Below are 16,475 nucleotides of genomic sequence, written 5' to 3'. Positions count from 1 at the left end.
GGGCTGCTGTAACCAATTACCACAAACTAGGGGCTTAAGACAATAGAACTTGATTCTCTCGCAGTTCTGGAGGCCAGAAGTCAGAAGTCAAGGTGTTGACAGGACTGATTCCTCCTGGAGGCTCTGAGGGAGCCTCTACGCCCCTCTCCTAACTTCTGGTGGCTGTCAGCAATCCTTGGAGTTCCTTGGCTTGTAGATGTGTCACTCCAATGTCTGCCTTCATGTTCACATGGCCTCCCCCTCTGTGTGTCTCTGATCTCATCTCCTTTCTCTTATAAGGACACCAGACATTGGATTTAGGGCCCACCCTAAATCCAGGATAATCCCATCACGAGATCTTTAACTTGATTACATCTGCAAAGACCTTAATTCCATAAAGTCACATTCACAGGTATGTGAGTTAGGACTTGGGGATATCTTTTGAGGCACCACTCTTCAATCCACTGCACTTCTATTCATAGAATCATGAGAATTGGGTTAAGGGTTTCTGAGAAACATACAAGTTTATTTGTAATTAGAAAAAAATCTTTATTTTTTCACAACCTCCAGCATCATTAACAGAGCCTTGCTTAAATGATGCCACCAGCTCCATTTTCCCAGGAAATAAGTCTAGCTTTTCTCTCTCCCACATGTGTGTTGGGGTGGGGGTGGGGATTTGGATGGCCATGCCAAGTTCTATGAAATTCACCTCTTGGATGTGACCAGGAGGGAAAGGAATGAACTGTTCACACTTTCTGTCAAAAGTTTACTTGTCTGTTTGAGATTGTGAGCTCCCTAAAGAATGCGTCTATACCTCTCATTCCTCCAGGTACCAAGCTGTTCCCATCCCAGGCCTGGCTCTTCCCCAGGGCAGGGCTCTCATTAACATCATGGGGGGTGGGGGTGGCTGAGAGCACGGCCTGTATCTCCTCCCCCTTCACACTACAAGGCCACCTCAGTGTCCCAGTGCACCTCCCCTTGCCTCAGAGGAGAAAAATAGTATAGCTGTCGGAAATAAGATAGATCATGCAATCTGATAATCTGTGAAGTTGGCTATCACCACTCAAGATTCTATTTGCTAAGCAACTGTAATGAAAACATTACACATTTTCATCAAGATAAAAAGTAAAACCAGGATAGCTTTGAGCACCATCGCAACCACATCGAGTGGCACACCACGCAACCCACCAACCACACCATAACATTTTAGTTCCTTGGAAATGACGAATTAGACCCATGAGGGCTCTGGAGAGAGAGATTTGGCCGTGTCTGTGGAGAGGGGTCCAGCAGCCTCAGAAGAGGGGAGAGTGCAAGTCAGTGAGTCTCAAACTTCCCAGGGCAGCAGCAGCTCCTGGAGGATACCCTCACCCCAGAGTTTCGGAGTCAGTAGGTGGGGGGTGGGGAGAATTTGCGTTTCTTACAAGTTCCCCGGAGATGCGGAGCAGCTGTCCTGGGACCACACCTCGAGAACCACTGGCCCAACGTGGGGCTTTGGACCCTCCCCTGTTAATAAGCTCTATCTGTGGTCTGAGGCAGGCAGTCCTCACACATTTTGTGAAATGCTGCTTGCAGAGTGAACAGGCCAGAGGCCAGAGGTCAGGGACTTGGGGTCTCCCAGGTGAGGTAGTGGTGGGGCTGTGAATATGTGTGGAGCTCAGTGAGAATGGAGCCAAGAAGAGGCTTTCTGAAACTCCTTCTTGGGGACCCTGCATTTCCTTGTATCTACCCGGAAAGCACGAAGCAGATGGAGTCAACATTGCCTAGAGCCTTTGAGGTCAGCCATGAGGGGTTTGTTTTGGCTTTCAGCGTGAAGTGTCCAGAAGGAGCTGGCCTGGCTTCTGGTGGGGAGGTTTAGATCTAGAGAGGGGCACATGCCAGGTTCATCAAACCGCTCCTGAGAAGGTTCTCCAGCCTGGCTCTGTGAACAATTTGGCAAATAAATACGTAGGGTGAACTTGCTGAGCCCCAGACCCTGGGTCCCCAGGGAGTACATTTACCTGGATGGTGAGAGCAGGGGCAGGCAGCAGGGGGTCTGACCTTTCACATCCCAGGGCTCCTACGGGAGCCGCAGGACTTCCCCGCAAACCGCTGCTGAGAACCATCCGCTCTGCGATGGTGCCACCTGGTGGACGAGAGGGACACTGGTCCGGGTTTCCAGGCGTTCTCGGAGCAGCCAGGGGAAGCTCAAATGGGGATATTGATACCAACTGCTGCTGCCGCTACTGCGACAATAATGCTGGTGAAGCTAAAAGCAGCCACTACGAAGAACTGAGAATTTTCTACGTGTATGTTAGACACGAGTGCAAGCTCTTTGAATGCATCAACTCATTTAATCCTCACAACAACCTAGAAGTAAGTACTCACAGGAGCTGCGTGTTTCCGACCAGGGAACCGGGGCCCAGAGAGTCGGAATAACTTGCCAAGGCCACATCGTTAGTGAGGAAGTGTCCTCTGATCCCAGTTTGGGGTTGGCTCGGAGGACACACAGAGTACTGGCTTTGCCGCTCGGCCCTGTGAGGGCTTGTGGGAGTTATTTAACATCTCCGGGGCTCAGTTTCCTCACCTGGGGGAGTTTAATGTCCTCGTGGGGACCCAGTGAGAAGCAACGTGGTGAAAGCAGGTGCCTTGTCTGCTGTGAAGGCCAGGGGGCGCCATTCACACAAATGCCTGGTCAGCCGTGCCCGCAGGGCTGTGCAGCCGGCAGGCCCTCCCCAGCACAGAGGGAGCCCTCAAAAAGTGGCATTTCAGCCCCTTGCCTGAAAAAAAGAGGCGTCCCTGTCAATAAATCCCATCTCTTTCCCTAACCTTTGGTACCACGCCCCCCAGAGAAAATGTGTGTCTCTTCTGGAGAACTTCCTCGCAGGGGTGAATGATAAGAAGGGAGAGGAATTGACACTGTTTGAGCTTCAGACGGAGGATCTCCGGCCCTTACTGGACCCAGGAACCAGCAGTGGCCAGAGAGCGTGGCTGGGTGACCCCCAGGGGATAGAGCACCTCTCAACACAGGGCCTCTACTTCTCCTGGCTCCTACCTGCAGGTGCTGCTGTGTTGGGGGCAGTTGGCCACCTTGACGGAGCATCTTCAGTGGGCTGTGGGAGGAGGGTGGTTAGAGAAACAGGGGGTTCATTGGCCCAGAGGCCAAAGTGAAGGGAAGGTTTGTGGAAAGACTGAGGCCAAGAGGCGCTGACCCTGGGTTGGGGAAGGAGACAGCCGTCAGGCTGAGTGTGTCTTGGCTCTGCACCCTATCTCCTTGGGAAACCTGTTGTGGCAGAGGCCTTGAACTTGACATGAGAGAGAGTACTTGGTGAAGGGTGAGCAGGGAGTTTTGGAGCAGTCTCACCCCCAGCCCAGGGCTCTGTAAAGGGAATTCCCCCTGGAACCCTGGGGTCAGCAAACAGATCGAATTCCAGACACAGGCTTTTTGATGAGGACAAGACATATTATCGAATAAATAGTGTTGGGACAGGCTTAACACAAAGCTAAAACCTATTTCACACCTAACTCCAGAATAAATTTCCAATGAATTAAAGTTTAAAGTACTAATAGCTAATAATGACAGAGCACTGACCATGTGCCAGTTATTATTTCTAGAGCTTTCCATAAATTAGCTCTTTTAATCTTCACTATAATGGTTTGAGGTATAGACAGCTCCATTTTATTATTTAATGGATAGGAAGTTATCTGAAAAAGGGTGTAAATATAAAGGTGTTAGAAGAAAATGATATTTGGGGGCTGGCCCCGTGGCCGAGTGGTTAAGTATGTGCGCTCTACTTTGGTGGCCCAGGGTTTCACCAGTTCTGATCCTGGGCATGGACATGGCACTGCTCATTAGGCCATGCTGAGGTGACATTCCACATGCCACAACTTGAAGGACCCACAACTAAATGTATACAACTATGTACCGGGGGGCTTTGGAGAGAAGAAGGAAAAATAAAATCTTAAAAGAAAAAAAAGAAGAAGAAAATGATATTTGGATGAGAACGCACCATGTTATACCAAAGACAAAAACCATAAAGGAGAAAATGATAGCTTTGAACATTTAAAATTAGAAATGTCTATAGTATAAAAATCATGAATAAAATTAAAAGAGAAATCTCATGCTAGGGAAAAATTTGGCAATAAATGTGACATATAAGTGGTCAATAAACAATACATAAAAACTAATAAGTAAGAAAAATGAAATCTCCAATAGAAAATTGAAGAGAGGGTGTAAATAGGCAATTTACAGGAAATAAAAACTGACAAATCTTAGAAAGTCCAATCTTACTGGTGGTCAAAGAAATGAAAATAAAATAGAAATTAGATGCCATTTTCTTCACGTTTCCACTAAGCAAAGATTTCAAAAAAGATAATAACATATAGGTCTGGTGAAAGTGCAGGAAATGTCAATTTTTTTATGCTGGTTCACACATCTTTAATTGCTGGGTAATAAATACTCCATTATATAGGTAGAGGATTATTTATTTAATCATTCCCCAATTATTGTTCACCTAGATCATTTCCAATTTTTTGTCTTATAAATGCAAAGATCATCTTTCTTCACCATTTTTTTGCGTCTTTGATGGTTTCTTTAGGAAAGGTCCCAGGAGCGGAATTTTTAGGATAGAAGATTTTAAGCCTCCCATGATGGCTGAATCTGTTTTGATTGACAAGGGGAGCTGGGTAAGAGCAGAGCTCAGAGCAGCCCCAGGACCAGGAGAGGAGAGGGCAACAGGCAGAGTGAGCGGGTGTGGAGGCTGCCTTTCAGATGAAGAGCATGGGGCAGGGGGAGTGAGGCCGACAGGGGAGAGGCGGGAGGGCAGGAGCTGTGGCCAGAGGGTGGGGGTGCAGGAAGGAGACTTCCAGGTTGGCCATCCAAGGGAGAGTGGTGATGCGGGGATGCCGAGCCTCTTCGCTGATGCCCAGCCCAGGGCCTGCCCCACAAGGGAGGCAGAGGGGGCCCTGCGGGGCAGGTTGGCCTGGACTGGGATCCTAGCACCCCACTTACTGGGGCTGTGTGCTTGGGCAATTCACCCAGCTCCTCCACGCCTTAAGTGAGGTGACCCGTGCACAGCACAATGACTGGTGCTTGCTGTGTTTGATAAATGGTGGCTGTAGTTACTAGCAGGCACTCCAAAACCACTTACTGATTTGATTCTAGGATCTTGGCTAACATCTGAATAGCGATTCTTGTGCCGGCCATTATTCTGAAAGAATATAGCTAATTCAAACCTAACAATAGCCCAAGAGCCCTAAGAAGTACAATCATTATCATCAACCCAATTTGACAAATGGGGAAATCAAGGCATAGAGAGGTCAAGCAACTTGCCTAAGGTCATTAGTCAGCAGCATAGCTGGGCTGGACCCGGGCAACCATGCTCTTACCACCACCCCACACAGCCTCTGTGCACCAATAATACCAGAAATCTCGGCAATGCCAGCCACAAAGCTGGAACAAAAGTCTGGATTCCTTTGGGGCTGGGGATGGGGAAGACTTATTATATTAACAAAAAACAGTGTAGTGCCCAGAGTCAAGGGCTCCTCCAGGCTGCCTTCAAGGGAGTAGGGCCAAGGTGGGGCCCTAGGGTTCCTGGCTGTGGGGTGCTCTCCTGGTCTGGAGATCAGAGGCCCCCAAATTGCACTTGAGGCCTCCGGGGTCCTGCTCACTCTGCTGACTGCTGGCCGGGCCCGGCCTGGCCTTGCTCAGGAGGAGGCTGGAGACAGACAGCAGGAGGGACAGGACTGGAGGCCCCTGGGAGGAGGCCCGGCACACAAGCTCCGGAAAATGACAGCGACCTAGGTTCACAACGCTGCTGCTGAGTCACCAGGGGAAGTGGATCTGCGTTCAGCTCCCGTGGAAGAAGGCGGGGATGTGGGGGACGCGTTGAAAGATTTTCCTCAAACAAGTTAAAATTAAAACGGGTGGGGCAGCTCGCTGGGACGGGCTGGTCCTCAGCGGGGCGGGCGGGGGTGGTAGTGAGCCGAGCACAGTCTGTGGAGCCAGACAACTGGCTGCAAGTTCAGGCAACTTCTGGCTGTTCCTGGGCCTCAGTTTCCCTTTCTGTAAAACAAGCACCATCGCACCTACCTCACAGGTGCCCATGAGGATTAAATGCGGTAATACAGATAAATAGCACAGGGCCTGGCTTACAGCGAGCGCTTGACAAAACGTCTGCTGGTAACTACTATTTGTTGTGCATTCACTCCGTGCCCAGCTCTGTGCTGAGTGTGTAATGGGGGTTAGATAACTGAGAGTTCTCGAAGTGTGCTGCCAGACCAGCAACATCACGCCCCGGGAAGCTGTGAGAAGGGCAAATTCTAGGGTCCCCCCCGCGACATCTGCTGCATCCAAAAGTCCTGTGTTTTAAGCAGCCTCCCAGGAGGCTATGATGTTTGATCAAGTTCAACAACTACCACCTAATTTATAGTTATTAGTACTGTTGTTACAGAACACAGTGAAAAATTTTATTCTCACTAGGAGGGTGACCTGGTTTGCCTGGGAATGTCCTAGTGTTAGCATTGAAAGTCCCACGTCCCAGGAAACCCCTCAGTCCTGAGCAAACTGGAAACTTTTGTCACCTTATTAAGTTGGAGTCGTGTTTTACTCTAGGAAGGGATTATGGGATGTGGCAAAAGCAAGCAAACCAGCTGAGGATGAGAGAAGCTGGGGGATGAGTGTTGAGCTGACTGGGGGCTGACGTGGGGGGAGGAGTGGAGGGTCCGGTGTGGCATGAGGTGAAGGCCAATCGAGAGGTCCGGACAGCAGAGGGGCCATCCCTGGGACCCCCAGGTCCTCAGCAAAGCTCAGGGATGGTTACTGAGGGTGGGCTCTTTCTGTGGAGACTGAGGCAGGAGCTGAACTTCAGAGTTGGGGGGCTGTGGAACAGCGACAGAAGTGGAGGTCACCGTGAGCACCTCAAGAACTCTGCGGAGTCTGCAGCTGGCCTTGGGATGCCACAGGCCATGGGGTTGGGGGCAGAGGAGGGTGGTAGGAGCCTATCTGACTTGGGTTTTAAGGCATGGAGACCACTGCTGATTTCTGTAACAATTATTCATTCGTTCAACAAACATTAAGTGTTAACTCTGTACCACCAGGCCCTCCCCTGGACCTGGGGATATAAAAACGGAAGGGATGTGAGCAAATGAGGTACCGTTGTAGATTGTGACCAGAAGAATTGACAAGTCAGGCTGAGAGGACCTGCTGTAACGAAAAGAAAAATCCCTGGGGTCAAAGTTCATTTACAAAGGGCCGGGGTCCTTGAGTGGCTTTAGACACTGGCTTCTCCAGGAGGTGGTTTCTTTTACAACCACTGAGAAGCCACAGTATTCAAGGGACCAGAATAAAATGGACCCCAGCAAGCGGTCTCAGCCCTGGCTGTACAGCCTGACCCCGCAGGGAGCTTTAAAAAGTCCTCATACCTGGGCCCCACCCCAGACCCATTGCACCAGATTCTCTGGGGCCTGGCCTGGGCCCTGAGTTTTTCTCCCCAAGCTGCCGAAGTGACTTGGATCCTAAGGTGCAGCCCCTTGAGGAATCGCTGGTCTAGGCGGTGACAGGTTCGAGATGATGGCCCGGACTTCCAGTGCCTTTGCTACAGGCACACGTCTCTCCTCTGCCCCGATTCCCAGCCGGGCTCCCACCCCAGTGGTGGGTTGCCGAGTCATCCCAGGGCTGTCACAGCGTCCTGAATTTCCTCTCCCCCTGTGCCGGTTCTGGCCCAGGGTGTTGGGGGCCTGAGCAGCAGGTGGTGCTGACTACGGTGGGGGAGGGGCTGGGTGAGTCATGTGTGGGTCACGCTTAGTCACGAGGGGGAACTGGGAGAAGAAGGGCGGCCGGCCCCCTCCCTCAGGATGTTGTGGGGGCGAGTTCAGGGATGTGTCAACCAGTGAAGAATTTTGTCAGAGCTTCTTAGAAGAGTAGGTGGGTCTTTGCTCCTTTCATTTCCTCTTCCTACTCTCAGTAGCCGTGAAACTACCAGAAGGGCCTGGAGTCAGAGAAGCAGGGTTAGCGGCCAGTTCATTTTTCGCTGGGTAACACACAGTGAGAATTGGATAAAGGGTGATCGTCTCCCCAGAAAATGCATGTAGACCCACAATTTTGCATATGATTTGGGGGGGCAGTCAGCCACTCCTCTGTCACCCCATGGAGCCCAGGTTAATACCCCTATACTGGGGTGCCTGGGTTCCAAGCCTGGAGGGACCCCCGTTGATCCGCTGCAGGAAGGAGAGGGGAGGGACCTGGGCTCTCAGCCTAGAGAGCCAGCTGCTGCGCTGCAGATGAGAACAAAACAGGCTGCCACTTACCTTCACGTGGCGGGGATTTTTATTTTGACCTGCATGCATGAATTCCGTGGTTCTCCAACTTTAGGGAGCATCAGCATCTGCTGGAGGGCTTGTTAAAACACACATTCCTACGCCTCCCCTCAGAATTTCTGACTCAGTAGGTCTGAGATGGGGCCATTTGCATTTCTAACAAGGTGATGCTGAAGTGGCTGGTCTGGGGCCCACACTTTGAGAACCACGTATCCAATTATTTTACCTCTGCTCGTCAGCCCAGGCGCCAGGCTCAGGACTGACTAGGAAGCGGGGTTTGGGTCAGAGTTAATGGTTTACCGCATCATCGCCAGGATGCACATTCTCCTGAAAGCATCCATCAGTTCTTGGCTCGAGATGAACTCAGCTTTGTTTTTTTGTTTGAAGTTTCACATTAGCATGATAATGAGCTGTTTGGCACGATGTTGGAGCCCAGCAAAGTGAAAGTTCCAGGCGGCGAGAGTGTCTGCAGCTTACATAGAACGTCCCACCTCTGGAGAACACAGAGCCTGTAAACTCTCAGCTTGGATTCTTTACATTGAACACAGTTGTCCACATTTTAAGAAGAATGCTGGAGTGTTTGAGAGGCAAACCAGGAGCCCACATGCCTTTGGGTAAAAACTTCCCATAACTAAGGGCACCACATGCAGACTGTGGGGTACGTCTGAGCTGACTGCCTTGCCAGGCAGAATTGTGCAGCTGATGTAGGCAGAGGAGCAAACTCCACAGGCCAAGATGAATGCCGATGAGGCCTCCTCTGGTGGGATGTGGCTGACCTGGGTCCTGAGGCACAGTGAGTCCGGGGCTGGATTTCAATCTGATGCTGAGTTGAAGTTCTAAGGTGTGATACTCAAGCTTCACTGTGTCCATGAATCGTCTCGTTAAAATGCAGATTCTGATCGAGTAGTTCAAGGCAGAGCCCAAGAGTCTGCATTTCCAACAAGCTTCTGGGTGATATCAATGCACATCTGTGCCACCTGGGAACTTTCATCCAGTGCCTCTTCAGAAATGTGTAGAGATGGAGATGGAGTTTATTTTAAATAGTCCTGGAATGGACCAGGGAACCTGGTGCATGCTTTAGAAAGTGAAACCTTTTATCTTCAAAAGAGATGGAATTAGCGGGCCCAATATGTGACTGAAATTTTCACGAGTCAGTGAGCATGCTCCTCGTCTACTGGGTGCAGGTTTATGAGAGCCCCTCTTCAGCTCCCCCAGGTCGAGGATTCCTCTTAATGCACAGATCTTAATGGTTCATCATTCCCATTAAGCTGTGAACCCTGTGACATGGTGACTGGATTTTAACGTCCTCTGTTGTCCTGATGTGGGCTCAGTGCGCCATCAGTATTTGTTGCCTGAATGAATATATTTGACTTCCCTCTCTTGTGGGTAACGAATATCGGCCCATTACTAGGTGTTCAGTGGCATTGTCCACTCTGACATGTCTTAAAAATGAGATGGGGGAGCCATTGGGGAGGGGAGGTTTGAACAGAGTGGAGATATAATTTGACTTCCATTTTCCCAAAATTTCTGTGGTGGTTGTATTGAGAATACAATTGAGAAGTGCAGGAGGACAAGAGTAAAGCAGGCATGAGTGATGGCGGCTTGGGCTAGAATGGTAGCAGTGGAGGGGAGGAGAAATGGGCGGGTTCTCGATACATTCTGCAGGTAGAGTCAGCAGGATTTGCTGACAGATTGGATGTGAGGTGTGAGAGAAAGAGGAATTAAGGACAACTCCGATGCTTTTGGCCTGAGCCACTGGAAGCGTGGACTGCCATCAACTGAGCTGGGGAAGGCTAGGGGTGAAGCAGGCAGCGAGGTGAAGGTCAGGAACTCAGTTTGGGACACAGGAACGTTGAGACACTCTATTTGAGTACATCCAAGTGGAGGTGTCAGGTAGGCAGTTGGGAATATGAGTGGGATTTGGAAGTTTCGAGCTAGAGACAGACCTTTGGGAGTCGCCAGCACATGAAAGGCACTGAAGTCTCGAGATTGGATGAGATCACCAGGAGAGTGAGTTTAGGAGAGAAGAGGCCCCAGGGCTGGGCTCTGGGGTGTTCCAAAGTTAACAAGTTAGGTGGAAGAGGAGGAACCAGCAAAGGGGAATAGAGAATGATCATGTGGAGGGAGGAAAACCAAGAGATAGCAGCATCCTAGAAGCCAATGGAAGCAAGTTTAACAAGGAAGAGGGGGTGAGCAACTGTTAATGCTGCAAGAAGACCAATGAGAAGATCACATGAGAAGACTGAGACCAACCACTAATTTTAGTGAGACGGAAGCCATTGGTGACCATGAGAGAAAGGTGGTAGTGGCACAGTGGTGGCTGAAAGCCTGTGTGGAGCAGTTTAAAGAGAAAGGAATGAGAGGAATTCATGACAGTGAGGATAGAGAACTCTTTTAAGATGGCTTCCTGCAAAAGACAGCAGAGAAGCAAGTGGTATCTGGCAGAGGAGGTGGGTCAAAGGTTTTGTTCCTGTTTAAGATGGGAAAGATCCAGAAGAGAGAGAACTGATGATGCAGAAGAGAGAGGGGTGAAGTGCGGGAGCAAGGTCCTGGCTGTGTTCTAGAGCGCAAGAGAAGGGACCAGCTTTAGCCAGCAGCATGGATGGTTCACCCGTAGCAGCCAGGAAGGCAGAGTATGTGGGTGCAGAGGCTGGTGGGTGAGGAGAGGCGGAGGAAGGAGTCTGTGGAAATTCTGTTCGGCTGGCTTCAACTTTCTCAGTAAAGGAGGAAGCATCAAGTGAGAGAGATTTGACACACACAGAGGAGAAGGTGATGTGAAGATGGAGAAGAGAGAGGTCTGGAGACGCTGGCCTTGAAGACTGGAGTGATGTGGCCATGGATTGCCAGCAGCTGGAAGAGGCACGGGGCGGATTCTGCTCTAGAGCCTCTGGAGGGAGCACAGCCCTGCCGACACCATGACGTCAGCCCAATGTTACTGAGTTTGGACTTCTGGACTCGAGAACTGAGAGAGAACAAACTTCTGTTTTAAGCCACTAGGTTTGTGGTAATTTTTAAAACAGCATCAGGAAACGAATACAGACTCAAGGAGAACTGGTTGTCAGAAGACCCCCTGCCTGTTCCCCACCGTATGCCTAGTGCATGGTGGAGCCCAACAAGTATGTGTGGAATGAATGAAGGGGCAGCAGCCAGGCCTGAGTGGCCAACCCCACCCCTCCCTGCGGTCTGGCCTTCTCTGCTGCCAGCCCAGGGGGTGTGACAAGCACCCTCTAGCTCCTGGGTTTACATGTTTTAGCTATTGTCACCCAAAAAAGTACCAAGAGAGAGACTAGGCCTCTATTCCCTGGAAAAAGGGACCCTGAGAGGCTCAGCTTGGTCAAGTACCCAGCAGGTTCCATCAACAGAGAAATAAAATCACACTGTACCAGGACTATAGTCCTGTGGATGGGGGCGGGGGCAGCTCCCCTGAGAAGCAGCATCGGACCACCCAATAGGTGTCCTTTACAAAGAGCACCGTTTCTGGGCTCCTGACCACGAGCTCCCAGATGGAGCTTTAGCCCTCGGTCTACTCCGCAGGTGCCCACTGCTGTCCCGTTCACAGGCGGGACACTGACAATTAAAGCAGATCACTTGCTCAAAGGCACATAAAGGTCGGCGGCAGAGCCTGAATCCAGGGCTGCCTGACATCCAGAGGCTGTGTCTAAACGCTGTGCTCACCGACCTTCCTCCTCCAATCCGCACAGAAAGGAGACGCCCCTCGGCCCCCAGCCGTCTCCTCCTTACTTAGGTTTGCTCCGTAAGAGGGGGCGTTCTGGGCCCGACACCGACAACTCACAATGGTCTCGGGCAAACTTTAGGACCATCTGAATGAGAGGAAATAGGACAGACACGCGCTCCTCTGCTTTTCTTTATTAATGAGTGGAGATACACAAAGACTTAAGAAAAAGTTACATAAAAGGCTCAAGCATCCTCGAGATCTTCAGGCATCACTCTCCCTTCACGACAATGGCCACCTGCTAATACTGTGTAACAGAAGCTGGGCGCTCGCAGGCGCTCAGTAATTCAAGTATCTTTCATTCGGAAGAAGCCCAATATGGGATTTTGTAATCCAATGGGCTGCTAACGGAGGGCACCTGTCTGTGGCTCTGGATTCACTGTACCACGTCTGAGGGGCCTCTGGGTAGAGCTGCCATGTGCTAGTGGGTCGTGTCTCCTGGTACAGTGAGACAGGCCACACTAGGCTACTAGGCACTCTCCACAGCAAGCGCCGCAAGAAAGTAGAGGGCAAAGTCCTAAGAGAAACCATCCAAGCGTCCCCTGTGTGGCAAAGTACAGGGGAAGTCAGTGGCCATAGCCCCAGGCTGTGGGGGTGGGAAGGATGGCTGGGATTGCCTGCTGGGGAGAAAAAGAGCCCTCTATGGGGGTGGGGGGTGTCAGAACTGTAGAAGGAAATCTGAGAGTACACTGTGGCAAGGGTATGGAGTGAGGGGGTTTCAGGAAGGGTATGCTCCAGCAGATATGATGGTAGCACTATTCAGGTGGTCTGAGAAAACAGTGGGAACAGCAAGATGTCACCAAAGACACAAGTCCCAGTGGGATCCTCAGTCATGGAGTAGCGTGGCCAAATGGTTTCCCAGACCAACCCTGCCAGGTGACCATGGAGAAGACATACTGGGGACGCCCCAGGAAACATCCCACTCTGGCCTATCTAGAAGCTGTCACTGCCACAAGGGCCCATGGTCCTCTAAAACACAAGGAACTGGCTTTTAAAAGTGTTATTCACCCATCTCACCTATGGTGAAAACGATGTCATGGAGATGAAGGCTGACTGTTGCCTCAACAGCAGAGGCTGCGGAAGGCCACCTGGACTATGGAGTTACGCTGTGGGTTGAGTGCAGGGCAGATGCCCTGGCAGATGGGGCCAGGGGTGGGGCAGATGCACTGCCCTGCTTGGGGGGACCAGAAGTGGTTGGAAGGCCTCTGTCTGGTTACCTTCATGGTTAGGGGCTTTGTTCCAGGTCATCTGATCTGCTTCTAAGAGACTCCCCACACAGTGCTCTCAGGGAGTGGCAGCCTCCACAGTGGGTAGGGGTGTGTGGTGGTGGTCCGTGTGTGGCAGAAGTTCTCTGGCTGTGGACACTCCCCTGTGTGCAGGGCTTCTTGTCCTACTCACCACTCCCTTGACATGAAGCAGCTCCATCCTTATGTCCTCCGGCCTGCCTTGCCTCTTCCTCGGCTCTGGTCTATAGCTGCCATCACACTGCATGTGGGGCTGCTGGGGACATGGCTCAGAGGAGCAGAGGGGCTGAAACAGCCTTGTCCTGTTAATGTTTGAAATGCCCATTAACATGACAGGATCTTGGGAAGCTCTGAAGTGCCTGACCTAGAATGTTCTTTGATATCCTTCCTTTTAGAGTCAGAAAAAAGGGCCATTTAGCCAAAGAAGTTTGATTTCCAACTAACAGAAGTCCCACCTGTCTCCTTCTGCAGCAGCATCGCTCTTCGGCTGGGCTCCTCAGTGCTGGTGAGCTTGCTGAGGTAGGAACCCAGCACAGGCCCAGAACGGGAGAAGGATCAGGGGTCCCGATGTCCAGCTGGGTGCTCACTGTCCTGGGATTTCTTTCTCCAAACAGTGGCCAGGCCACCTGCTGAGGGATGTTCTACTTTGCCTAGTGACCTGGTTTGTAACATAAGGAAAATAAGGCCACTAGCCGTGCCACCTCATCTTTTGACCTTCTCTCAGGGGTGCGCTATTGTTCTTGCTGCCCCTCCAGCCCCACCCTGGCTGGAAAATTCTAGCCTTAGGTTCATACCAGCAGCACCTGAGAGGGAGGTGGGCATCATGAGGGAGCTGGGGGACTGTCCCCTTGCAGAAACAAGTGTATGGGAGCCATGTCAGTGCCCCAACCTTCCTTTCTCCTCCAATTATATATTATAGTTAAGATCCAAGAGGTTCAGAGAAGTGTGCGCTAGAAGGGCAACCTATTAGTCAGTTGGTAAATGCTCAAGGGGTTTGCACATTGACTGGGCGTGAGAAGTGGTAGCTGATTGACTCCAAGGGAAGATGGCTTCAGGTCTCGCTGCTGTCTTAGTAATAACATGATTGGATCACTTTTGGTTAAGGTTCAGCATGAACTAGAGTTTGCTGGATGGCGTCCACACTAGCTTACTTCGATGTGGAGACACATCCACGCCCATGTCCGTGTGTTTGTGTCAGAGGCACCAGGCAGCCCAGGTGATGAGAGAGCAGGGAGAGGTGGGCCTGAGGAAGCCCTTACATGGCTGCGGAGAACTCAGAATTGAGCCCACACCTCTGAAAAATAAAGGAACGCTTCGGCAAAGCCAACCAGCTTGCTTTAGTTTACACGTTTCCAGGATGATGAAAAGCCCCGTTAGAAGGGACATCGTGCCAGCCTCTGCCCTCAGCAAAATAGAATCCTGTTTCCTAAGAGCTGCATCCTCATCCACGGGAAGACCCTCTGGGTGAACACGTCTCTTCTCTCCAGTTTACAGGCCGTGAGCAGCTCTGCTTCTCCCGAGGCCTCCAGCTCCGGTCCCCATTGACTTCCGGTCTCTCCCTCAGCCCACTTCCACGTTGAGTTGAGTTTTGGCACTGCTGGAAAAACTCAGTCAACACAACAACAACAATATTCCAGACATGAGATCAGAGAGGTCTGCTGAAGATGTGAAACTTCACCAGGCAGTGGGCACAGACCCTTTTAATAAAATAATAATCACTAAAATAATTTAAAAATCTACAAAAGACACCCAAGCTCAGACACTGTGGCCGGGGGCGGGGGAAGCTTGTTCATGGCTTGTTCTGGACTCTGGACGTGGGTAAGACTTCCACATGGAACCGACACGATGTAGTTCAAAGAAACAACACAGCCACCAAGGGGGGGACCGGGTGGGATCACCACGGGGGGCTCAGGTGCTGCTTCTGTGGAGTGTCACTTCCTTGTCCCTTGTCAGACGGGAAAGCCTCTGCCCTTTCGGCAAAGCCAGCCCCGAGCTCCTCCCTTCCTCCCTCCCTGTGCCGAGTCCTCGGGCCAAGGGTCTGGTTAGAAATGGTTTTCAGTGCGGTTAGGCAGTGGAGGGGTCCCGAGGGCTGGCCAGTTCACAGTCACTGTGCCCAGGGCCTCAGGCCCGTCACAATATCATGCACTGCAGTTTGTGGGTGCCAGTGGCCCGGTCTCCCCGCCATTTGGTTTTCTTCTTCTTCTTCTGGCTTTTTTCCGGGATCTGTTGCCTTTTGAGACAATGGAAGGCAGAAAAATAAAGTCAGAATGGGCTGTGCTTCTCCCAGCCCCCCTCCCTGCCCCTGCGTCTGCAGCTCTGGGCACGGGGCGGGGGCATGCTGCTCTCCTAGACACCGGAGGAGGGCCTGGCCGGGTATCCTCTCTGAGGCAAGGAAAGGGGGAGGGCGAGAGGGCAGGGAAAAACCGGTCATTCACAGAAGAGAAATCCTGACATCAGGCTGTGGCCACATTTATTTAAGTCGTAAGCTATATTATGCTACATAGTGTTGGCCTCTATTTCCATGTTTCATATTTTAGATCAAATAACAGGTCAACTGAGTACAAAAGCATTTTACATGTTTTCTGTGAATGTTTCTCATGTCTAAAACCTGCCCTTGGAATTACAGGTCTGTAACCAAGACTTTGCAACCTCCCAGCGGTGGCACATCCTAACTGGAGGCAAAGTGCCCACGTGACAATCACTTCAGGAGTGCCGAACGCCGGCTAAGCACACGCCCATGCCGGGAATGAGGAGAGGAGGCGGCTGTGGAGCGTGTGCGTGTGTGCCCTGGGGGCCGGGGGGAGGCGTGGGTCGGGTCACAAAGGTCGGGTCAGAACCTATATGTGGTTTCACCACCACCCAGTGGCCCTGGAGGTCAGCAGCCTAAGGCAACACACTCAGCGCTGGGTGTTTGCGAACTGCTGGGTGGGCTGCTCTGAATGTTGGAGATTTTGGAAACGGGAAAGGTGGTGACAGGGAGACGGGCCAGGAGGCTGTTCCAGTCACCTGAGCACGAGGTGATCAAGGTTCAGACCCTGACCACGCAAAGGAACATCCCGGGGCTGTGGCCTGGGATTTCTGACCAGCCTGGAGACTGACCGCGCGGGGTGGGGGCTGGAAAGGAGAGACACATGCGCCGTGGGAATCAGTGTGGGCTGTTCAAGTGGATGTCAAAGGGCGCTCTGACAGCAGGGCGGGGAAGGGAGGACTGGACCTGCTTTTCCCCG

At 51.5% G+C, this 16,475-nt stretch overlaps 1 protein-coding gene across 6 annotated transcripts in view; it reads right to left on the bottom strand.

The window, feature by feature from the left end:
- Nucleotides 1-12,123: 12,123 nt before the first annotated feature.
- Nucleotides 12,124-16,475, bottom strand: part of MRAS (muscle RAS oncogene homolog) — a 58,567-nt gene continuing 54,215 nt past the window's right edge. For all 6 annotated transcript variants that reach the window (XM_070577559.1, XM_070577556.1, XM_070577560.1 and 3 more), the window contains one exon: nt 12,124-15,478. In XM_070577559.1, the coding sequence (XP_070433660.1) occupies nt 15,379-15,478 (100 nt within the window). In that variant the 3' untranslated portion in view covers nt 12,124-15,378. The remainder of the gene's footprint in view (nt 15,479-16,475) is intronic.

Source organism: Equus przewalskii, chromosome 15, assembly GCF_037783145.1.
Source record: "Equus przewalskii isolate Varuska chromosome 15, EquPr2, whole genome shotgun sequence".
Lineage (NCBI taxonomy): Eukaryota > Metazoa > Chordata > Mammalia > Perissodactyla > Equidae > Equus > Equus przewalskii.
The sequence above is the reverse complement of the archived record's forward strand: the minus strand, read 5'-3'. Positions and strand labels throughout refer to the sequence as shown.